Source organism: Nicotiana attenuata, unplaced genomic scaffold (assembly GCF_001879085.1).
Source record: "Nicotiana attenuata strain UT unplaced genomic scaffold, NIATTr2, whole genome shotgun sequence".
Taxonomy (NCBI): domain Eukaryota; kingdom Viridiplantae; phylum Streptophyta; class Magnoliopsida; order Solanales; family Solanaceae; genus Nicotiana; species Nicotiana attenuata.
This window is the reverse complement of record NW_017673406.1, coordinates 76367-101982: the sequence shown is the minus strand read 5'-3', so window position 1 is coordinate 101982 and position 25616 is coordinate 76367. Positions and strand designations below refer to the sequence as shown.

General features: G+C 38.9%; 2 protein-coding genes across 2 annotated transcripts; one reads left to right on the top strand and one right to left on the bottom strand.

The window, feature by feature from the left end:
• Nucleotides 1–16642: 16642 nt before the first annotated feature.
• LOC109216300 lies at nucleotides 16643–20929 on the top strand. Its single transcript, XM_019380443.1, has 4 exons — nucleotides 16643–18132; nucleotides 18884–19104; nucleotides 19624–19847; nucleotides 19938–20929. Exons 1-4 carry the CDS (start codon nucleotides 17202–17204, stop codon nucleotides 20776–20778), a joined length of 2217 nt encoding a protein of 738 aa, XP_019235988.1. The 5' UTR covers nucleotides 16643–17201; the 3' UTR covers nucleotides 20779–20929.
• Nucleotides 20930–21762: 833 nt separating this feature from the next.
• Nucleotides 21763–24293, bottom strand: LOC109216301 (protein CHAPERONE-LIKE PROTEIN OF POR1, chloroplastic). Its single transcript, XM_019380444.1, has 3 exons — nucleotides 23804–24293; nucleotides 22788–23145; nucleotides 21763–22118 (listed from the first exon to the last, which is right to left on the bottom strand). Exons 1-3 carry the CDS (start codon nucleotides 24152–24154, stop codon nucleotides 21943–21945), a joined length of 885 nt encoding a protein of 294 aa, XP_019235989.1. The 5' UTR covers nucleotides 24155–24293; the 3' UTR covers nucleotides 21763–21942.
• Nucleotides 24294–25616: the final 1323 nt, after the last annotated feature.

The following is a 25616-nucleotide window of genomic DNA, read 5'->3' as shown; positions in this document are numbered from 1 at the left end:
TTTTAATAAAATATTTTCGTTTTTTAAAAACTGAAAAAAATATTTTCAACAAATTATTTTCGCTTTTGAAAAAAGTTTTTTTTCTTCATTTTTTCAGTTTTTTCAAGATTTTTTTTTGCAAAAAATGGAAAAACAAACTTGTAAAAACTAATTTTTTTTTTTTGTAAAAACAGAAAAAAATTGTTTTTTNCAAAATATCTTTGTTTTTTAAAAACTGAAAAAATTATTTTCAACAAAATAAATATTATTTTTTTTTTTTTCAGTTTTTTAAAAGAATTTTATTTTGTAAAAACTGGAAAAATAAATTTGTAAAAACTATTTTTTTTTTTTGAAAAACTGAAAAAAAGTCGTTTTTAACAAAATATCTTTGTTTTTTAAAAACTGAAAAAATTATTTTCAACAAAATATTTTCGTTTNGTAAAAATTATTTACTAATAAATTATTTCGTTTTAGTAAAATATTATTTTATTTTTTACAGTTTTTAAAAGTATTTATTTGTAAAAACTGGAAAACAAATTTGTAAAAACTATTTTTTTTTGTAAAAACAGAAAAAAAATCGTTTTTGAGCAGATATTGACACGTGGCGCGCGTGTACTACACACCCCACCGCAAGACTGACTAAGTGTTACCAATGGGGAATTAAATTCACCCCAAACAAGAATAGGGGGGACATAGGTCGCCCGTAAAGTTAAGGTGTGTAAATAATTTTTCCGGACAAGTTTGATGGGTAATTTATGTATTATCTCTTCTTTTTATATTGAATTGCTCTTTGTTGAGCTTGCAAAGAGCTAGTAAAAGGGAGTGGTCTCGCGCACATGAGAAATTGATCCAGAAGGCAAAATGGGTCGATTTGTCCCCCATGCGTGCGAGATATACGTGAAGCCTATTCTAAATTTGGCTTTGCTAAAATTATTTCTTCATTTTTTGAGCTTACCAGAATATGTCCAAATCCATTCTCTTTGAATTGAATTTTGTAATGTTCCATTTATTTTTTGTAACTGACATGCTTTAATTTCTGTAACAATTGTGTTTAATTCTTGTAACAGTTGTGGTTAATTGTGTAACAGCTCCATTTTAATTTATGTAACAGCTACATATTAATTTCTTCATCTGTAACTGGCCAACAACTTTGCCTACAAAAAGGCAGTCTTCATTGTGAATTATCCAACACAGAAAAAACCCTTCATCTCACATCTTCTTCAACCGAATTCTGGGCAATTGTTTAGTGTAAATTCCAAACTTTCAGCCACGAGTGCACGTGTTTGGAGGTGTTGTGGAACCTTGGGGTGCGATCGATCTTAACGGTTTGCACCCAGTCGGGCCGAAATCGCTTTCAAGGCAGTGACTTGCCACGACATATTATTTTTGATAAGTTGTTGTTCTTTCCTTCTTGTTCTTGGTTAATATTATCTACTCATTTTTCTTATAAAAGATTGAACCCATCAAATTAAAATCTTGAATCTGCCTATGATATTCCTTAGCGTGAAATATATGTAGAAGATGCAATTTTCTATAAATTAACGAATTCAAAATTTATTCTTTAAATCCAATAGTTTATTTATTTTATTTCCTAGCTAAGCAATTGAAGATGAGCAAAAAAAGAAGATGTGGGACTTTGAATAAAGGGAATTAAAGAATGATTAGAATATCCATCAACAACATACAACATTGTTTAAAGAACAAGAAAAGTGATAGAAATCTCAGCAAAGTCTATTGTTGGTTTTCTAGAATAAGTTGAACAAGGAAGAAATAATAAAGCATATTAATTTTGTTAGTACACTAGATTTTATTTATATCCCAGTTATTTGTAATTCCCGATCATGTCTTGTACCCAAACATCCATCTATCAATTTATATTACTAATATTTTCATGTTCTTCATATGATGTTATTATAATTAGTGGTTTTACTATGATTTTTTTCAAACACTTTACACATATTTAGTTACGAATAGTCATGTGACGGAATAATATTAAGCCATTTTATGTCGGAAAAAAAATAATGTTCAAATACACCGAAAATATAACCACAACTAACATTTCTATACTTGAGTTAAACAAAGAGTTAAAAGTGAAATACTAGTCGGACCAATCTTCAAATTAGAATTACTTAAATATTCTAATTCAGTGCTTGAATCGTGCGGGGAGGTTTCCCATTAAATATTTCTACTCTCTAATTACCAAATGTGTCATTGTTTCTGGGACAAATGGAGTAACTTTTTCATATGTTTATTTAAAAATAAAAAGATTACTGTCTGGAATAACTTTATTAACACCAGCATCCAAACTAATTAATTTTATATTTTTTGGAACTGAGAGAGCTTCTTTATTGTTTTTTCAAATATATAAAGTGTCAGAATGTCAGGCATATTCCTCCTACCGCAAGAAGACGTCTATGCATTCGAGTAAATAGTCAGTCGGTCAAAATTAGAAATTAAACTTTCTATATTATGACATGTACTATATACCTTGGTTAAAACTAAATCAAGGCTCAATTATCAACAACCCCATCATGGGATTTTCAGGAAATTGAATGATTACTAAAATTTATTCACACTCGATATTAAATTAATGGATATATGATACATATTTTCATATTGTACATAGTTAATATTAAATATAATTAGTTAATACATATTTGATGTTGATTTTTACTTAATCATAATAAATTAATATGATTTAATGTAAATACTGAGTACGATTAAATTGATACGTGATTATTTATAGCTTAGTCATCCTGTGAAAGTAACACAGTCCCTGCTTTACTGTCTTGTTTAATCTACTATCCAATGGTTGTAAGGAAACAATATTGACACGTGGTGTGATTCAAACCATTAAATGGTATCAGTTGAGCATGGTCATGAACCTATAAAAAGTACATTAACATGTGCTCAACTGGCGCTTTAAACTTGAAAGAAATTTCAGTAAACTAGGAAGAACAAACGGTTAATTGGCAACTTGACACTCAGTATGAAATTGAAAATTTAAAAAATGTACAAAATTCTTACTAAATTCACAGCGAAAGGTAACAAAACAATAATATGCATTGATACTCTTGTTTGACCAAAAAGTTTTAAACCCTTTTAATTAAACCAATTTAATAAATACCGGGTGAATCCAAGTTAAAAGTAATAAATTCTAGATCCGAAATCGATCGACTTAGACAGTATGGGTCTGTGTCCAAGTTAACAAATGTTGAGTTGATGCTCAATGACTAGTAATTAATACGAGGACGAAAACATACAATAAATGTGATAAATGACATTAAATGTAATAAGAAGGAATTTGTCACCCATATGTTGGATGAGATGGATGATTCCTTCTTCTGACTACAACGTATGACATCAGACCAATGAAGTGAACTATGTGTTCTTGGATCTTGCGAACTAAAGAGGAATATTCTCTAATGGAACCAAACAAGAGAGACAAAACCAACCTTTTCTACATTCCTAATAGTCAACTCTTTACAAGATGTTCTTTTACAAAAGTTTCGATGCCCCTTATGTTTCCTCTCTCTTCCTATTTATAAGGGTTATCCCTAGAAAACCCTAAAAATGTACAATATGGGGGAATATTCAGCAGAATATTCTTATTCATCCTAGGAACATTCGAACAATTACAGTTGTTTACCCTCTACTCGACCTCGACACTGGTCTCTCCCTTTGAGCGACTCCTCGCTACTGGATCGCGGTTGGTTTGGACCTCGGCCTCAGCTTGTCCGTCCGCATTTGCTAAACTAGACATAATTTTGACCATATAGTTAGTCCCTCCGCTTATTGAGGTCGTCCTTGATGAGCGGACTTTATCTGTATCTAATCACAAAATGTTCGGCCACATCAAATGAGCTGAATTGGTCAAGGACGCATTGATGATGGGTCAGCTCAAAGGTCGTAGTTGGCGTGGCTAACATAGGATGACGGCATGACCACGCACGTCATCATTACTCATCTTCCCGATGCAATGCGTCGTTTCCAGCGCCTCTGTTGCTTTGATCTTAGTGTCAATGACAGTTTCTTGCATCGATCTTGGTGTAGGTGACACTTTCTTGCATCGATATTGGCGCCATAATACCTTATAAATAGGGGAAGGGAGATTCAAAAATGAGACTTTTCGAACTTCATACTCATTAGGCACTCTACTTGTTCTTCTGCTTCTCCTCTAACCCTTGCTTCTGATTCACTACTGCTTTTTAGCTACGGCTTTCCCGTTGATCATACATTTCCCGTTGATACCCTTCTTCCGGTTCTACTGTATACACGTTTCTTGTAGAAATGTCAAACTCCCCTCACACTTCAGATATAGTTTCTGATGCCATCCCTTTATCGGTAGCTACGCCCTCCGGTAGCGGCGAACCCACAGTTGCGAAAGACGAAAGTTTTCCTACCGCTGAGGAGATAGTTCCTCGGAACCCGTCGATTAGAAATGACTTTTAGAGAGAACCTGTTCCTACTCCCGAGCAGGTACTATCAGTCATGGGGTTGAAGCAAATATCCGACTTACGGTCTAAATTTTGTATTCTTGCTCACGTCGACATCGTTCCGGTGGGGAACGACTCAATACAAGTTCACCGACCTGGGTATTGCGCTTTCTACCAATACCCATTTTTGGTAGGTTACTCTCTTCCTCTTCCCCCACCTGCTGAGGAGTTCTGTCGTTTTTATGGCGTTTGCCTGGTACAACTTTCCTCTTACCTATATAAAGCCTTTTTGATGTTGGTGAAGTTCGTACAGTTGGCCGGTTGTGAAGTCTCCATTCGTCATCTGTTGCACCTCTACACGCCTAGTTTCTATAGAGGCACGCTCATTCATCTCCGCCGCCATGGGACTAAAGGATTGGTGACGGGGATGGATAAGGCGAACCGCCAGTTCTGGTGCAACTACTTCTTCGTCAGGTCCAAGCACGTAGTGGCGGGCCCAGCCGGGTTCCCTGAGCAGTGGAACTTCAATCGTAAGGGCCTTTTACCGTTCGTCATGTGTTTTCTTTATCCCTCCTCTTTTGTTTCTTACTTGCTCATGTCTTTGTACTATCAGCTGGTAAACGTCCACCTCCCCTGGTTCCTGACATCGAAGACTGGGTGTCTCGCGTCTTACCTCATACTGTGGGGATTCGCAATTGGTTGTCTTTTGACAGGAGGTTTGATCCCAAGTCTTTGACTAGTGATTTTGATTTCCCTTTCTAGGACCCTTTCGCTTTCGTTATAGCTTGCCACTGTCTTGTCGGCATTTTCGTTAAACATGATTTTCTTTTTGCGCCAGGTCGGCGAGCTTCCAAAAAGACGAAGGCTCTAGTGCCCACGTTTCTCCAGGCAATCCCATCTGCTGGAATACAATTTGTACTATCTGAGTATGTACGAGAGAATGAAACTCTAGCTATGTCCTTGGATGATTCTGCCTCACAGGCAGTCGTCACGTCGGATGAGACCTCTCATCAGTGCATCCTACGTCTAATTGATGAGTCGTCTCATGATGAGGGGGAGGTGGTACCGACGAAAAGGCGGAGGGTGGAGATTGGAAGAGTCGATGTTGCTGATACCGAGTCGTAAAGGCCCATTGATTTGGACGCGGAGGCGTCGCCTTTACTGGGTATTGAGGTTGCTCCCACGCCAACTATCATCACGGAGGGACGACCGTCAGAGGTCGAAGGGACCTATGTCAAAGGGGAACCTGCACGAATATCCGGGGTTGGCTCATTATTAGCGGACGGAAGGGATAAGACCGTCCTCGTAGAAGATGACGGGTTGGGCTCCGATATCAACCCTAAGGAGGTGCGGGCTTTTGAGGAGAGGTTCACCCGAGTGGAGATAAGGACAGAGGGGCCTGATCAGCACATAGTCATTCCGTAGATTACGATCTCTTGGCCAACTCGGAACGAGTGGTGCCGTCCTTTGCTCCTCTGTGTGCGGATTCTGAGAATATGACGCTACAGACGCTGAGGGATGCAGATATGTCGTTGTGTATATCTGGCATGGCCTTGCGAGTGAGTTTGCTTTTCCCATGTTAGGTTAATTTATTTCGTATGTATACTTTGCTTTCGCAGACCTGTCTTCTTTTGCATGTCACACCCTCATCATGGAGATTGAGCGTGATCGGCGAGAAGAGTGAAGCATAGCCCTCTTCAAGAAGATAGTGTCCAAGTACAAAGAGTACCGTTCTAAGCACCGAACGCTAGTTGACTTTTTTAACCAGGACGACCAGTTCCAGACACTCCGTGATGAGCTCAAGCAAAAGATAAGGGCAGAGGGAGAAAGACGAAGAGCTTATGAGAGCCATTGGAAAATGTAGCATGCTTGAGGGGGCGTTGAAAGCAAAGGAGGATGAGCTCGAGGTGAGCAAGGGAGTGACGGTCGTAAATACTGACCTTGAGGCACAGGTGGCGTCTTTAAGGGTCGAGTTCGAACAGAGTGAAACAAGGGTCGTCAACTTGCAGGATGAGTTAAGCACCATGGTTGAAGAGTTGGGTCGAGCCGAGAAAGCAAGATTGATCGTTGTGGCAAAGGCGGCTGCCCTAGGGGACGCCCTTCATGTTTGCAGGTCTGAGCGAGCTACTGAGGCGGAAACTTCGGCGCTCAAGGAAGCGAGATTTGAGGAGAGGATTGGGGGTTTGGAGGCGGAGTTCTCACAGCTGAATGAGCAGGTTGTCGCCCTAAGGGCCGAGAAGGCGCAGGTGCAGGCTCAACTGTCCACTTCTCATACTTCTGTTGCTCCCAGTGTGCCACGGGAGTTGTATGAAATCTGGGTTCATACTGAGGCCCAACTTGACATATATAGGTCTCTGAAGACGGTTGGGAAGATTTTCAAGGCTGAATTTGAGGATGTTCGTGTTAAGGCGCGTGCAGCTCGTGACGTCTGTTGTTTTTGTGGGTGCGTCTTTCCAGCCCTTTGTATAAATGTATTGGAATGGAATGATTGAAATTAAACAGTTGTCTTTTGTTGTGTAATTCTAGTTGTTCATTCTCTTCTCTCCTTTTTTTGTTGTGAGTTCTTTTGCAAGAAAGTTCTTGACTTTTGGTTCGATTCGAACGAGGTCGAATGTAGAACGATTCGAACGAGGCCGAATATAAGTTAATTCGAGCGAGGTCGAATGTAGAATGATTGAACAAGGTCGAATGTAGAATAATTCGAACGAGGTCGAATGTAGAACGATTCGAATGAGGTCGAATGTAAGTTAATTCGAACGAGGTTGAATGTAGAATGATTCGAACGAGGTCGAATGTAGAAATATTCGAACGAGGTCGAATGTAAGTTAGTTCGAATGAGGTCGAACGTAAGTTAATTCGAGCGAGGTCGAACGTAAGTTAATTCGAGCGAGGTCGAACGTAGAATGATTCGAAAGAGGTCAATTGTAAGTTAATTCGAGTTAGGTTGAATGTAGAATGATTCGAACGAGGTCGAATGTATATTGCCTTTGCATTGGCGTGATGTGCAAATTTGGTTGAGACATTAGAAATACTGCTTTGTTTATTCATTGGAGAATATTACGTTTCTCTTTGGTCCGTACATACATTCGAGGAGTCTCAGTCTGGTACGTTTATTCATTCGAGAATATTACATTTCTCTTTGGTCCGTACATACATTCGAGGAGTCCCAGTCTATCTAGTCCATTCATCGCTCGGCCTAGAGAGGTAGTCGATAGGCGTGGCGATGAACCAAATACCTAAACTTTGAGACGCCCCCTTCGTCGCCTCATTAAAAACCTCCCTGAGAAAACCCAATTGGGACAAAACTCGGGTGAGGGAAAAAGAGTACAACTTGAAGGACGTCCATCTTCAGAAACTGAAGTATTTGAGGTGGGCGACGTTCCAATTGTTTGATAGTAGTTTTTCTAGTTGGAATGACCCTTTGTTTGCTGTTGCCGTGATTTTGTATGGTCCATCCCAATTGGTTCCCAGTTTGCCTTATCGTGGGTCTTTGCTCGCTTGTGTTTTGGCTTTGAGTACATAATCCCCTACCTTGAGTGGTATGACTTTGGCTTTTTTGTTGTAGTACCATTCTGCTTGTTGTTTTTGAGCTATCATTCTTACGTAGGCCATGTCTTTTTGTTCATCTGTTTCGTCGAGGTCTTTCTTTCTGCTTTCATCGTTACTTGGTACGCTCTTGTTGGAGTATCTTAAACTTGGCTCCCCAACTTCGACTGGTATCACTGTGTCAGTCTCGTAGACTAGTGAATATGGCGTTTCTCTTGTGCTTATTTTTGGCGTGGTGCGGTATGCCCATAGCACTTCCGGTAGCATTTTCGGCCACAGTCCCTTGGCATCCTCAAGCTTCTTCTTCATGATGTTTAATATTTTTTTGTTGGAGGATTCCGCCTAACCGTTGCCTGCGGGATGATATGGCGTGGAGAGTATTCGCTTGATATGCCATTTCTCGAAGAATTCGGCGGTCTTTTTTTCGGTGAATTGGGGTCCGTCATCACAACTGATTTCTTTGGGGATGTCAAAACGACATATTATGTTCCTCTATATGAATGTGATAACTTCCTGTTCGCGTATTTGGGCGAATGCACCTGCTTCTACCCACTTGGAAAAATAGTCAGTCAAAACCAAAAGAAATCTTATATTACCTCGTCCCGCTGGAAGGGGTCCGACGATGTCCATCCCCCATTTGATGAATGGCCAAGGCGATGTGACAGAGTGGAGGTGCTCGCCTGCCTGGTGGATCATTGGAGCGTATTTTGGGCATTGTTCACATTTTCTAAAGAAGTCGGCAGATTCCTTTTTCATGGTGGGACAGTAATAGCCTGCCCGTATGAGGCATCTAATGAGGGCTCGATTACCGGTATGTGCTCCACAATGGCCTTCGTGTAATTCTTCGAGGACGCGTCTAGTTTGGTTTGGTCCTAGGCATTTTGCCATGGGAGCGCCAAACTTTCTTTTGTACAGCTCATGGTTGATGATGATGTATCGGGCCGCCTAAATTCGAAGCTTCTAGGCTTCTTTTTTGTCGGGTGGGAGCACCCCGTCCTGCAAATATGACATAATACGGTTGCGCCGGTCCCAAGTCAATTTTATAGTGCGTACCTCAATTTGATCTATCGACGAATAGAGGAGGATGGCCGCTTTTCTTTTCTGCTTATGTTCTTGGTGGCCGCTGCTAATTTGGCAAGGCCGTCTGCTTCGACGTTTTGTGCTCGGGGTATCTGGTCGAGTTGGGACTCGTCGAACTCAGGCAGTAGCTTATGAATTTCTGCATGATATTTTTGTAACCTTTGTTCTTTTATTTGGAAAGGCCCTGCGACTTGGTTGACGACGAGTTGTGAGTCACATTGGAGGATGACTCGTCGTGCTCCATACTTGAGAGCTAGTTTCAGTCTTGCAATTACGGCCTCATACTCGGCCTCACTGTTAGTCATGTCGGGACACCGTATGGACTGGCGAATGACTTTTCCCGTTGGGACCTAGAGCACGAGTCCCAGTCCAATCATGCCGCGTTGGAGGCACCATCGATGTACAGGACCCATAGGTTGGGTAACTTGGGAGAGGTACATGCAGCTTCCTGCTCGGCCTCAGGTGATATTTTGGCGCTGAAGTCGGCAAGTACTTGCGACCTTATCTTTGTTCATGGCTGATATGTTATATCGTGCTCACTTAATTCGATGGCCCACTTGGCCAATCTACCCGACAACTCGGGTTTATGTAAGATGCTTCTTAGGGGGGAAGGTCGTGACCACCGAGATGGGGTGGCATTGGAAATAGGGTCTCGGCTTTCGTGAAGCTACGACTAATGCCAGGGCCAATTTTTCGATGTGGGGATACCTCGTTTTGGCATCGACCAGGGTTTTTGTAATGTAATAGATTAGAGATTGCGTACCTTTGTTTTCACGGACCAAGACTGCGCTTGCAGCGATGTCGGACATGGCAAGGTAGATTAAGAGACGTTCGCCTGGTTCTACCTTGGCGAGTAATGAGGGTGAGTACAAGTACGCTTTTAGTTCTCTTAGGGCATTGACGCATTCGGAATTCCACTGGAGTCAATTTTCTTTTTGATAACGTTGAAGAATTTGTGACATCTGTCAGAGGATCGTGAGATGAACCTCGACAGGGCGGCTATACGGCCGGTCAACTTCAACACTTGCTTCTTGTTGGTCAAAATTTCAGGTATTCCTTCTATAGTCTTGATTTGGTCGGGATTGACCTCCGATGCCTCTTTGTGACACCAAAAAATCGAGGAACTTTCCCGAGGTCACGCCGAAAGCACACTTCTCGTGGTTCAACTTCATGTCGTATCGTCTGAGTATGTCGAAGGCGTCCCTCAGGTGGTCGATGTGGTCCTCTTTTCTTTTTAATTTGACTAACATGTTGTCTATATAGACTTCCATCATTTTGCCTAGTTGCTCTTAAAACATCTTGGTGTCCAGCCTTTGATAGGTCGCCCCTGCATTTTTCAATCCGAACGGCATGACTCTGTAGCAATACGTCCCTTGGTGGGTGATGAAGGTGGTTTTTTCTTGGTACTTGGTGGTTTGTGAGAACTCGAGGGTGGATAATACATGCACCGCTCCCGTCGTCTACCATGATTATTTTTACATCGGTATCTGAAATTTGTAAAGTAATGACAAGTGCGTCGAAATGAGGAAAGGTCAAACCGTGGGTATTCGACTTATTGAAGATGATACTGTCTTCGAGGTCATCATACTGTTCATGGGTGATCGATCGCTTCAATTTGTGTATGGTGGTGAACTTCACATGGTTGATTGTTGCTTCATCGCCTCCGCCGATGATCATTTGTATCGTGCAGGCGGGGGAGGGTGGATTTGGGGGGCCTTGATGCGGTTCTTGTCCACGGGTGAAATTGGCTCTCCCTCGATCGCTCACCAGCTCCTTTAAATGTCCTTGGTTGGAGCATGTTCACTACTTCTTTTTGTAGGGCTATGCAATCCTCGGCCTTGTGACCCCGTTCCTGATAGAACTCGCAGAGGGCATTCGACTTTCTAGAATTTGGGTCCGACTTCATTTTCTGTGGCCATTTCACCTTGGGGCCGAGCTTCTCCAGGGCGTAAACTATTTCTGAAGGAGACACATAAAAATTGTGAGCAGATAATAGTGGAGGCATACCTCTTTCATCTTGGTGAGTTCCCGTTTGTAGCCGGGACGCCCCTTCAGTTTGGCGAGGAGATAGTGAGATGGTTGCTCTGTTGTATGGTTGGTGCCTTTCCCGATTGAGGCGTGGGCCTGCGTGATCTCTTCGGTTGTCATTCTGACGATCTTTCCTTGACTCCATTTGGACTGTCGTTAGCTGTTGGGTCGGACCATTGAGGTCGTTTTCATCTGCCCTCACCTCAGCACAGTAAGCGTTGTGAATTTGTTCCCAAGTGGTGGGAGGGTATTTTGTGAGTCTGCTTAATAATTTTCTGGTCGCCCTTGACCCGTTCCTGTTCAATCTGTTTTGAAAGGCCGTTACCGCCATCCTTTCTGATACGTTTGGCAGGATCATTCTTACTCTATTTAACCGGGCGAGGAAGTCCCTGAGTCCTTCGCTAGGCGACTGGTTCATGGCAAATATGTCATTCACTCTAGCTTCTGCTTTCTTGGCCCCGGCATGGGCGGTGACGCACTTCTCAGCCATTTCTTCGAACGTCATTATGGAACGTGCTGGTAATTGTGAGTACCATGTTAAGGCTCCCCCTATTAGGGTTTCGCCAAACTTCTTCAGCAGCACCAATGGTACCTACTCTTTTGAGAGGTTGTTGCCTTTTACCGCTGTGATGTAATGAATGATATGTTCTTCAGGGTCCGTTGTGCCATCGTATATTTTCAGCTATGGTGGCATTTTAAAAGTTTTGGGTATGGTATGTGGGGTTGCCTCCTCGCTGTATGGATGTTCCACGAACCAGCCGACGTCCTGTTTTGGCAAGAGTTTCGGGGCACCTGGTATCTTATCAACTCTTTCTTGGTGCTCCCTCATTTGGTCGTGGAGCGCTTTATTCTCATTCTCCATTTTTCCATTTTCTTTAGAACAGCTATGAGGACATCATTTCCTACATCAACAACGGTGTGATGGTTACCTGTTGGGGGAGGGGCTTGTTGCTTGTTGATGGTTATTGGGGTGTCAACTCGTGCGGTGTTCCTATTCGCTCCTTGAGCGGGTTTATCGAGTATACTGCTTAGGGTACTTGTCAGCCACGCCTCCAATAACTTTTTCACTGCCCGCGACGCTTCTTTCGTTGTGGACATGGAAGCTCCCTTCTCATGTGAAGCGGTTACACTCCCATGAGGAGGGGGTGAATCTCTTTGCATGGTGAGGCCTCGGCGTCACATTCTCCTCGTCTTCCCTCTCCATCTCGTTGATGATGCCTAGGAGATTGGCAGTGACACACATCATTGCTTTCAGCCTTTCCTCTCTTTTTCCTGCCATTGTTAGCTTGTACAAGCAAGAAAAAAAAAAGCTTTTTTTTTTTAGATCTAGAAGAAACTAAACTTTTTAACTAGGAACTCCCCATATACGACGCTAAATTGTTTAACCAGAAAGTTTTAAACCCTTTTAGTTAAACCAATTTAATAAATAGATATGGGGTAAATCCAAGTTAAAAGTAATAAATTCTAGATCCGAAATCAATCAACTTAGACAGTATAGGTCTGCGTCCAAGTTAACAAATGCTGAGTTGATGCTCAATGACTAGTGATTAATACGAGGACGAAAACATACAATAAAGGTGATAAATGGCATTAAATATTGTAAGAAGGAATTTGTCACCCAAATGTTGGATGAGATGGAAGATTCCTTCTTCTGACTACAACGTGTGACGGCATACCAATGAAGTGAACTATGTGTTCTTGGATCATGTGAACTAAAGAGGAATATTCTATGATGAAACCAAACAAGAGAGACAAAACCAGCTTTTTCTATATTCCTAATAGTCAACTCTTTAGAAGATGTTTCCTCTCCCTTTCTATTTATAAGGGATATCCCTAGAAAACGCTAAAAAGTACAATATGGGGGAAAATTCAGCAGAATATTCTTATTCATAATCCTAGGAACATTCTAACAGTTGCAACCGTTTACCCGCTGCTCGACCTCGACACTGGTCTCTCCCTTTGAACGACTTCTCGTTACTGGACCGCGCTTGGTTTGGACCTCGGCCTCAGCTTGTTCGTCTGCATTTGATAGACTAGACATAATTTTGACCCATACACCTCTGACACCAACTCATTGAAAATACTCCTAATTATGTCTTTGCACGGAAGAGTTAAGTGAAACTTGAACATTACATCTTTAAAACATGAAGTTATTAAAAAATTTCTATCATGCCCGTGAGTCATTAACTTTGACCTACATTGAGCTGCAGAAAAGGAATTGGATGACACAGTATACCTTCGTGTCAGTGGAATTAAGGATTGTGGCGGAGTGACAAATACTTCTTTATTCTTAATCAACGGGTTTGGATTTGAGTCTAGAATATAAACTTGTCTTTGTTAGAAAATATTTTTCCCTTTTATTAAGACTTTCTAATGTGAATCTAGATTTTATGGACCCCAATACAGTTATCTAATATCAAATGAAAAAAAATGAAGTCGAATTAGTAGGTGTTTGGACATGAATTCCAATTTTATTTTATTTTTAAATTTGGAATTTCACTAAAATTTGAATTGGAGATGTGTGTTTCGTTATAATTTTTGCAACATATTTGGATGTCTTTTTTTCAAAATTATGAAACATGATTTATACCCCACAACTTGTAAAAAATATCAACACCACCCCGATTTGATTATCCTACTTGAAATAAACACCCCTTGCCGGATTGGGATTGCAAAGGCAGCCGCACACTTTGGTGGGAAGAAGACCTGTGCTTTTGTGTTTCTGCGGGTGGTTGTAGGTTACTAACTGATGAGGTCATTTTATAAATTTTGAAAGTATGGGGTAAATTTGTAAAATCAAAAACTAGCAAATTTCCCATTTTTAAGTGAAATTGAAAAAAATGGTAAGAGTTTGATAACCAAATATTGTTTTCAAATTATTTTTTTTTTTAAAAAGAAAAATTTTGTATGTTCAAACGGGCTCTTAGTGGCCGAAGGAGTAAGTAATACCTGATGGGCAAGTGCCGAGCACACTATGGTTCAACTGATCCACCACAAAATGGTGCAGATTCGGTCAATATCCTGACCTTGTTCTCGTATAAGGTGTAAAAAGAAATGTTTCTTTAATCGTAATATTTTTCACAAATTACAGTTTTCTATTTCTGGAGTTAATCTCATTATATGTTCAGAATCCATTTGGGTTACACGTTACTTGATATTAGCTTCTTCTTTTCTTGGTTTTGAATTCGGTATCTAGTATTCATATTGACATTTTTAATTAATTTAGATTTGCATTGCGTTAAAAATATTAAAAAGGAAACGTCTATTAATAAGATATTTTTATTTTCAAAGCTTGAACTCGAATTTTCTGATTAAAGATGGAGGGAAGACCACAAACTTTAGGGGTCGATATTAGCAGCTTTTCACTCGCAAGATAGTCATTATAATCCCTTATATTTAGTTCGACTAAGTTGTCACGATTTAAGTCATTTGTGATTTAACAAATAAAACAGAAAAAAATAAGTATAAGACAAATAAGTCGATTACAGACTAAACAATATATTCATATACTCCCTCCGGTCCAAAATAAGTGATTTTTTGGACGTTTTCACACAGATTAAAGAATCCATCTTTTAGCATTAATTAGCAATGAAATTGACCATATTAACCTTTACTATCTCACATAAACACTCCTAACACATATTCCAACACTATTACTCCAAGGACAATGTAGGAAAAAAATAATTAATTCATTCTTGAAATCTGAAAAAATCACTTATTTTGGACCACAAGAAAATACCAAAAAATCACTTATTTTGGACCGCAGGGAGTAGCGTTTAAAACACAAACTATTTAGATAGTACTTCGAAATAACTAAAATATTCAATCCTAAATAAGTAAAGAAATTAATAATTCAAAAAAGTGAAAGTATATTACGTTAAATTGTTGGGTATTAAAGAAAGACTATCAACTACTCCCTCCGGTCCAAAATAAGTGATTTTTTGAATGTTTTCACACAGATTAAGAAATTCACCTTTTAGCATTAATTAGCAATGAAATTGACCATATTAACCTTTACTATCTCACATAAACCGTCTTAACACATATTCCAACACTATTTACTCCAAGGACAATGTAGAAAAAAAATAATTAATTCATTCTTGAAGTCTGGAAAAATCACTTATTTTGGACCACAAGAAAAAGGCCAAAAAATCACTTATTTTGAACCGGAGGGAGTACTGTTTGATAATTAACTAATCATCCTTAACAATCTTTGCAAGTCAAAATTCAGAAGTCGAAAGTACGAGTACATTTAAAAACATGAAGTAGAAATTAATAAATCATTAAAAACGTCATAAGAAGTTGGAAGTAAGTACATTTAATTTTGTGAAAAACATTATTTAAAAAAAAAGAAAAAAGACAGCAACTTTACCCCACTAATGCATCCCCTATTTAATGAAACGGTAACATTTCCCGCTAATACTGGACTGTTCTTATTCGGTAAATACTTATTCACTCCGAATGTTTACACCAAACTATATTAATTCATTATGATTAATTAATTTAATTAGATGAGAATGCATATAATTTACCATGGTTAAATGATTGAAGTCCATATGCAAGACACATGTCATATATCTATTGATTTGGTGTAAACACCCGGTGCGAGTAAGTTTTTACCCGTTCTTATTCTGCACTATTCCCAAATGCATGACATTACTCCAAAAAAACGATAAGGAAGAAAAAAACTGAAATAATTACCAACTGTTGAAAGAAGGTCGTGAAAGGAGAGGATAATATCGTCATTTCAAATTAGTGACAGTGACAGAGCATAAGGATTAAGGTAATCTCGTATAGTTAATGACTAGCTAAGAATCTGACAAATGGTAAAGTCCCTCATTATCTTCAAATAATTGCAAGATTAGCTCTTACCTGTACCACCAGGTATGAAAAAAGGAAATGAATGGACTATATTACCCTTTTGAGGTTTGACCAAAGTTTGACTCCTCTATTCTCTCACTGAGTCACTGACTCTCTTCTGTCTCTTCTCCCAAAACAACCAAAAAATCTCTGCTAAATTTTGGCAGAGAGAAAGAAAAAAAGAAGCTCATTTAGATTCTCATCTGGCATACTTGTGACGGACCTCAGGCACAATTTAAATGCAAAGTACACCTTCTTTTACCAAGTTTAAATATGTTGACATCATAAAAAAAATATTTACACAATTAAATTATTAAAAAATATTTACAAATTAAGTAATACTCCTCCGTTCCAATTTATTTAAACCCGTTTAACTGGGTACGGAGTTTAAAAAAAAATGAAAACTTTTAAAATTTGTGGTTCTAAACAAGTCAAAAAAAAAGTCTAGAGTATTTGTGTGGTTATAAAAAATTTTCACTAAAGGTAAAATTAGAAATTTAGGCTAAATTATTTTCAAATTTAGAAAGGGGTCATTCTTTTTTGAACGAAATAAAAAGGAGATATTGATTGATAATCTAGATTAAATAGTAATAATAATTAATCTTCTATTAGTATAAGAGATTAGATTATTTTGATAGTACAAAACTTTTTTATACTGTCCTTTTATATTTTTTTTACCAAACACAAGATCACTCTTCCCTTACCTCGAGCCCCTACTATCTCTTCTTAACACCTTTTGATTCTCTTATTTCTCTCTCCCTCAGAACTACTAGTACTATCTACTCCAGCATTTTTACTCTAGAAAAAGAGGAATTAAAAAAAGAAAAGAAAAACATCCTCTTTTCACTGACAAAAGTTCTTTCATTCTCTCTCTTTCTTGTTTTGAGTTTTGGGTGAAAAAACTTTGCTCTATTTGCAAAGGAAAAATGGCTATGGTTCAGGCTAAGGCCAAGTGGGTACTTCTTCTCTTACTTTTCCCAATACTTGCTTTTAACCCTGAAAACCTCTTTTTATGTTTCAATGGGTTGTTCTAAACCATCCTTAAAAGGGACATTTTTCAACTACCTGTTTCTCTACAGTAAAATCTCTGTTCCAACACCAATAAAAAATAAACATACTTTCCCAAAACCCCATTTTCCTTTTTTCAGCCCACATTCCTCCAAGAAACAACCTTTTTTCCTTCTTTTTTCTCAAGAATCTCCTAATTCTTGGTATCTTTTTTAACAAAGGTGTAAACTTTCAGCAAGTGTGAGGAGTTTTGGGGGGGGGGAAATGGGGTGTGTTGCATCCAAGTTAGAACAAGAAGAAGAGGTAGTTTCCATTTGCAAAGAGAGAAAACAGCAGCTGAAATTAGCTGTTGAGAGAAGGTATACTTTAGCTGATGCACATTACAAATACTGTCAAGCATTGTATGGAGTTTCAGCAGCACTTAAGCTCTTTGTTGCTCGCCATTCTACTCCAACTTCACCATATCTAATCACATTTCCACCACCTTGTCCCTCTTCTCCTCCTAAAGAAAAAGTGGTTTCAAACCCTCTGTTTCTTCAGCAAACACCTTCTGAACCAACTCAAGAATCCATTTGTTGTGGGGCAACATGCAAATCTACTACAACCCCATCAGATTCTTCTGAGGAAGAAGAGAGAGTAGAGAAAGTTGAGACACAACAGCAGCATCAGCAACAGCAACAGCAGCCAGGTTATGGCTATTTTTACATGGAAATGCCCCAAATGGTACATTCACCACCAACAGATTTTGGTTGGGATTTTTTCAACCCTTTTAATAGTGTAAGACCAGAGATAATTAGTGGGTATCATAGGATTTCTGAAGAGGATATAAGGGCAGTAAGGGAACAAGAAGGAATTCCAGATTTAGAAGAAGAGGAAGATGAGGCAGAGGAGGAAGAAGAAGGGAATGGAAAGAAGGAAGTGAATAAGGTAGTAGCTGCTGCAGAAAAGGAAAAGATGGAGCAGAGGGAAAATGGGAGTGAAGTTGTACAGTCAGTGCATAATGCTAATGTAAACCAAGAGGAACAAAATGAAGGTTTGACAGTTGTGGATAATCCATTACATGGGAGGGAATTACTTGAAGCATTGACTGACATTGAAGACCATTTTGTTAAGGCATATGATTCTGGAAAGGAAGTATCAAGAATGCTGGAGGCAAATTGGGTACATTCACAGCCTAATTTGGGGGAACCTAAAGGTAGTTCTTTTTACATACTAGTATGAAATAAGTTGCTTTAATTTTTGAGTGAGTGAATTGCATTGTGAACTTCCTGAGTATAGACTTGCTTTTCTCTTGAAATCTCTTGTTTTGCTGTGAGTTTATGTTCCTCTTTAGTTGTTTTGGCTGTATTACTATGTCCTGTTAAGGATATGTTGCAGTTGGGCTTACCTGATAATCTTTGCTTTGGCTTTATCTTCCTCTTTAGTTCACTACTATTTCCTGTTAAGAAGGATATATTGAGTAAGGCAACGAGGCTTAGATCATAATCCTTTTTATGGAAAAAGGAAAACAAACATCTATATAATCTTAGTTCCTGTCATGATTATGTTCCTCGCAAGGAAGTCATATCGAAGTTTCCGAAGATTATCCATCCCATGGTCCCATTTCCCAAATCAAGTATCTAACTTTAGAAATTAGTTCCTCATTTTACTTCACATTATTATATATTATAAGTAATCATTTTAACCTTTCTGGAGTATAAATAATGCTCGTTATCTGTGATTTCAAATATTCTATGAATAATAATATATGGGCCATCTTGATTAAAAACTAGCTGGTGAATAAGGATGAGAGATAGTTCTATTGGTGAGAGTTCAATTACCAAACTAATCAATTATACCAAGTTCTGATTTCTAAAGTAAGCTTGAGATTTTCAGGTACTATATTCAATTTCAAGGGCCTCAATTTTATTATTTTCTGAATTTGTTCAATTATCTCATGTATGCAGAAAATTCAACAAAAATCATCCCAGCTATTACTTGGAAGTCACCTTCATCTCGGTCGTCATCATGCAAGAGTCTTGTAGCTTCTAGTTCCAAAAGCTCTTCAACATGGACAGAATTCAAGAATGATTTATTTGATGATTATGGTGGAATGGGCTCTGGGAGCCATTCGTTGACGCTAGGAAGGTTATATGCTTGGGAGAAGAAGCTATATGAGGAGGTTAAGGTACATACATATTGGCCAAACTTACTCTCTTTTTGAATCCTTAAAGTTTCATGTGTTCACTAGGAGAAGATACGTCGCGTGCATTAGTTAAGCCTGAAAACAAGTAATACTGGTATATCCTACCAATATGTTTTAAGTACTTCTGGTATTAGATTGATATGATCCTATACTTTGGAAACTTAAGCTTGGTGCAAGTTCTCATGCAAGAAAATTTCTCCATATCAGTCTCGTGTGAGTTGTGACCCCCTCTTTTGTACAATAGTGACAATCACAGTGTTTGGCCCTGGATTTGGGAAGTCACTGGTGCCAAGATGGGTACTTTAATAGTACAGAAGTAGTTCTACTTTGAATGTTATTGAAGAATATTAAGTAGCGGTAGGACGAATGCCTTGACTTTCTAAGTGCCCCACCTTTATTACTGCTAGAAATGCCAAATCCACAAAATTTAAGTTGTCAAGTCCTGTCATTTTTTCTCTCTTTTCATCTGGCACAGTTCCTTACATCTAGACTTACCCTCAGGCTGGAGATAGCACTTGGAAACTATATGAGAAGAAGTGCGATCAACTAAGAAATCATGATGCAAGAGGAGATGAAGGACGGACAACGGACAAAACCAGAGCAGCAGTAAAAGAACTCTACAGCAGGATCCTAGTTGCAATCCGAAGTGCTGAGACCATATCAACAAGAATTGAGAAATTACGAGATGAAGAACTGCAGCCTCAAATCATTGAACTGCTTCAAGGGTAAGTAGGATTTACCTGGCTAGTAAAATATCACTTAATGGAAGATCTGCATTTACCCACTTATTGACACTTTCTTTCTATTTGGTATAGTATGATGAGAACCTGGAAGATCATGCTGGAATGCCATGAGATCCAGAACAAGATTATATTCGACGTGAAAAGTTTCACCTGTCCTACATATGGGAAGTTCTGCAATGACTCTCACCGGCTTGCCACACTCCAGCTTGATGTTGAGCTTCAAAATTGGCGCACACGCTTCCAAGACTACATTGCTGCCCAGAAGGCTTACGTGGAGGCACTCCATGGATGGCTGTCCAAGTTTACAATCCCTGAAGTTGAATTCTACTCCAAAAGGAGGAGTTCAACTCCACAGTGTCGAGCTAATGGTCCTCCACTTCTCATGATTTGTCATGATTGGTTGTCTGCCATGAACAAGTTGCCAGATAGAGCAGTTTCTGTTGCACTAAAAGGCTGCGGAAAGGATGTAAGAGCTTTGTGGGTTCAGCAGGGAGAGGAACAGCAACAAAAGCGAAAAGTTGACAGCATGTCCAAAGAATTAGATAGGAAAACATTGGCATTCCAAAAGGTAGAGAACAAGCTTTATGAGTTCAAGCTCACAGACAGAAGCTCGGAGCTCGAAGTTGATCATAGAGCTGAGTATTTGAAGGAGAGGAAAGACTTGCTGGACAGCTTCAGGAAAAGGGTGGATCTAGAGAAGGAAGAACACCAAAAATGCATGCAAGAAACTCAGAGGATCACTCTTAACGGCTTTCAGACTGGGTTTTGCAGAGTTTTTGAGTCTATAACAGAATTTTCCAGGGCAGCTCTAAATATGTATAATGAACTACTAAGCAGCGGTGAGAAAGCTGAGAAAGTCGGTAACCCACCATCCATAGAGAGCTCCCAAGCCGGTGAAGATGTCAAAAGATGACTTGGGCTGGTTGTAATTTCCTTATTTATATGCATAGGTTGAACTGTTAGTTTGTATATTATTGTGGCATCAAAGCAGCTCGCTGAGATGTAGCAACTTGTATTCATGGTTGAGTTTCTTGATGGTCAAAGGCAACAATTTGTTGGACAGTTTTTAATATCCCTTTTCTTACATCTTAAGTGGACACAGTCCCAATAAAGTCAAAGCTCCAAAAAAAAGTGGCCACGGACTTGAGATACAAGAGTGTTCTCTTGGTTGTTCAGTCAAAGCTGCACTTCTCATCAAACACATTAACTGTGGTTTTTGGCTCAAAGGTAACAATTGCCAGAGGCATGCAATGAAGTAAGTTCAACAGCAAGAGAAAGAAATGGTATTACTCTGCATTATAAACAAATGATCAGCCCAAGCAACCAGTTCGTAGAACCTAGTCAGAGGTTCAAATACTGCATTAATATATGTATGAAACGAGTGCCGAAAAGAAAACCATTTCATGAACTTCAAACTACTATATAGTCATTAAGACTACTATGAATGACATCAAAAGTAAGTCTTTCGTGAATTGGCCCCTGCGTTATACCTAACCTTTTAAACAGTGTCAAATCTTAACAAAACAAATGAAAGCATACTCTAAATGGCGTACTTTGCAAAGGAGCTAACACAGCACTTCACTGCAGGAGTCCCTGCCCAGAGGTGGAGAGATTTTGAGCTTGTGGGTTTGGGATCCTAATCCTTTTAAGTTACTGGATTCTAAATTAATATTTTTTACATATTTAATGAACTTTTAAGATAAATACATGATTTGGACCAAAACTACTGGGTTAGCCCGAACCCGCACGCGACATTGTGGCTCCGCCTCTGTGACCGCCTATTATCATCTATGAATCCTTCTGTAAGAAAATAATCAGAATTTGTCCAACCCCAATTAACACATAGAAAGACACAAACTTTAATCAGATCAGGCAGGGGGGTTTACAATATCGTTGATAAAAGAAGCGAGCTGAGAATCTATACTAGCTTTTATAAAACAAATAATAGAACTTCCAGAGTTTTAAGAACATTCTTTTTGTACATTTGATAAATTACTGGTCCTAGATAAGAGCCTGAGTAGGCAACAAATAGCCATAGACCTTGCAGTAGCAGTTTCATACAAGCCTTTCTGTTACCTCATCTCAGATACAACGAGACCATAAATTGCGAGAAAAGTATAAATTCACTCACAACCGTAGCAGGAGTGTGTATACCCAGAAATGGGACAATGTCTACTTGCAACCAATTTTCTACTGCTGAACCTACCACTGCACCAGCAACCAGCCCACCAATTGTTATCACGCTTGCTTTCCCTGGTGACAAGTAAAGTTCTGTGTCACTTTTCTTTTCTTTTTTCCAGAAAAAGTTCCGTGTCACTTTTCCCAGAAAGCCAATATCTAGTTCTACTAAAAAAACTGGCAGAATACAGTTTAGATGAAATAAAGTACTTATCAGAGGCATAATTTAGTACAATTCCATTGGTTATTATTTGCAAAGTCCCAATTCGCATTATCCAGAAGCCAGTATAGCCACACGTATCAACTCCTTCAAAGTTTCATTGGCTCTTATGTGGCTACTATGTCATTGTCAAATATCAGGTAGTTTTTTTTCATTATAGGAAATATTGAAGGAGGTCTTCACCAAAGAGTTAACAGCTTTAATTCAAATCAACGGTGAGAGTTTAGAATGTAAATGAACAAACTTAACACATATTAGGGGGCTGTGTGAGGGTTGAAAATAGTAATTGCATCAGAAAGCTCCTCCTTCCTTTATAATCCTCGTACGTCATGTACCTCTTTACTAACACTTCCATATATTTCATTCTTTTCTTTTTTTCTTCAGCCCCTAACTAGCTTCAACTAACAGCTTGGCCATTACTCTAGCATGACTGAAATTCACATGCTGATGGTTCGATTTGGACTCTCAAATTTATTAAATTTAATCTATGAGTGAAACAAAGAAAAGCAAACTATCTTCCTTACCCAACTTGACATTTTTCTTGGTCATGAAGTACAAGGTGGCCCCAAAGCTCGTGGCTAAGATTAGTCCAGGAACATCAGCTCCATACGATACTCCTAAAGGTGTTGAGGCTCCATTAACATATGTTAAGACCATTAAAGCTCCATATACCCCTGCTTGGACACCTAGTTCTCGAGCAGCTGGTGCTTCAACTGAAACCGGGGCGTTCTTGACAGTCGTCTGCAGCCACTTTGGCATTGATCCAATCCCGGAAGCATTAGCAGATTTAACATCAGCAAAGCGTACACTACTATCCACAACTTTTCCAGCTCTCCTCTGTGATAAGCTCTGCATGAGAAGCATATCATATGCAGCCTCAACCTGAAAGTTGTTGAAAGGTGCCGCTTTATACAGTCAGTAAAACATACACATGGAGGAGGAGAAAGGCACATGTAATTTGCACTCAAAGATCTGTTCTTTCCCTCCTAGAAGTTTTGACTTGATGCTAATTACTTCAAATAACTCCCCTATGTAATCCTCTAAACATTTAACCTGCTAGAACGTGCAGAATAGATGTCAAGTTCTACATTATAGCCCATCAGAACTAATTAGAAATTGAAGTATAGTTGATTGATTGATTAATGACCACTTGACATAAGATAACAGCTGATGGCAATTGCTGCTGAGACAAAAATGCTTTTTTAATATGCATTCGGCCAAAGAGAGTTTACATAGCTGTGGAGTTTCAAATGCAAAAAAAAAAAAAAAAAAAAAAAATGTAGAACTTTATGGGTCTGGATTCTAGGACAGCTGAATTTAACTAGTGTACATATTTAATGGATTTTCTGACACATATATAGGGTTTGGACAAACAGAGTGCTGCCGAACCCATATCTTAAAGCCTACTTCCATCCCTGACAAAAACATAGTCGATCAGCAGGGAAACTACTAATTATCAGAAAAATTACTTAAAATCCATTAAAAACAACAATTCTACAGTAAAATTGAAGAAAATATTAGCAGAGTAAACTCTCATAACCTGCGCAATTGTATCCGCATCATCTTTACAAGAAGAGATAATTGATTTTTTAGCACGAAGAATATCATCGAAGCTCGCACCCTCAGATACACCTAGAAGCTTCAACGCATTCTCTACCGACATCTCGAAAGGAGCTGAATCGTCAGCTCTAGAACCTGCTTGAACGGCGGTGTCCAATTTCCGGCGGTGAGAAGCAAACGCCAACCTCCTCCGCCGGGAAGAATCGGAGTTCGGAATTTTCGGCAAATGAGCGGAGGTTGGACGGGGGCGGATTGGTGTAGGCCGGACTGAACCGGCCGGGTCACTGCCGATGATGGTGCGGTTGGGCCGGACCGTGAGAGATGTGGCCATTATTTTATTTTTGGCACAGTGAATATCTGAACGTGTGACTAACCGTGCGTTGAAATAAGAAAACCAACGGTTGAAGCAACGGAAGTGTTGTCACAGTGTGTGTGTGTGTGGCGTTTCTAGTTAGGCAACTAGTGATGTGTATACAAAAAATTGACAGCGCTCCGCTTTGTGTGAATTGCTCTTTCTGGTCCACTAAGTTATGATCTTTCCAACTTATATCCATCTAGTTTGAACGATCTCCATTCTAGTACTTGTACCTTTTGGCGTCAATTTTTTTTTAGTACAACTAATTTTTGGGTACACGCGTTAATTTTTTTTTGTACAACTAGTTTTTGGGTACAACTATTTATTTTCTTAAATAAAATCTTTTAAGAAAATTACATAAATATTCTATTAAAATACTGTTGCTTGTTTGTTTTCTATGAAAAAAGTTTGTACCAATTTTTCCATTATGTTGTATTTATAATTTACCTTCACAAAATACATGTATATATGGTTTTCTATCCATCATAACCTAGATTTCTTTTTACCTTTTTTCCCACGTATAAATGGCAAGTGTTTCATATCACTTAGATATTTGCATTAGTTTGTACACAAAAAGTAATATTGCTAAAAATATTTTGTTCTAAAATACTCTGAAAGAAATAGTAGAAAATTACAGTTGGAACCGTCAACCGTTAGCATTTCATACAAAATTATGAAAGAACAAAAATGTACTTCATAAAAAGAAAGTTATTTTTTATATTAGATTGAAGTTCCGAAAATATATGTACATTTCAAATGAGTATCACATAAGCATTTCAAGTATTAGTAAAATAAATATTATTATTGAAACTCGGATATCATTAAATCAAGTATATATATATATATATATATATATATATATATATATATATATATATATATATATATATATATAATCGCGTCCTTGCACGGCTCGTTCTTCGAGCCCTACTTCTCCCTTCCCCCTCTCCCCGTTCCTACCGTCCAAAACAGGCCTATGGAGTATAGCCAAGTGGTAAGGCATCGGTTTTTGGTACCGGCATGCAAAGGTTCGAATCCTTTTACTCCAGATTATGAATACCCGATCGGATCTGTCAAGAACGAGCTAACGACTACAAGGGAAGCAGCTGACTGCAGTCCCCGGTTTTCTATAGAACAAACGGGCGATATGCAGCATCAATCAAGGTAAAAAGGTAGTCACGGCCTGTGCTATAATGCACAAAAGCCCTCCACACCCACCAAAAAGTAAAGAACCCGTGGTGCCTGCTTGTGACACATAGGGCTTGCTTTTCGGTGATTACTATGAAATAAATGGCGGACTCAATTCATCAGGAACTGGAAGGACGACATCTCTCTCAGAAAAAAGGGAAATAAAAGACGAGAGAATCCTGCCTTTATTTTGACTACCCTAGGCTAGAGGACTTGACGGACCACCTCAGAGGTCGGAAGAGATTCTTGG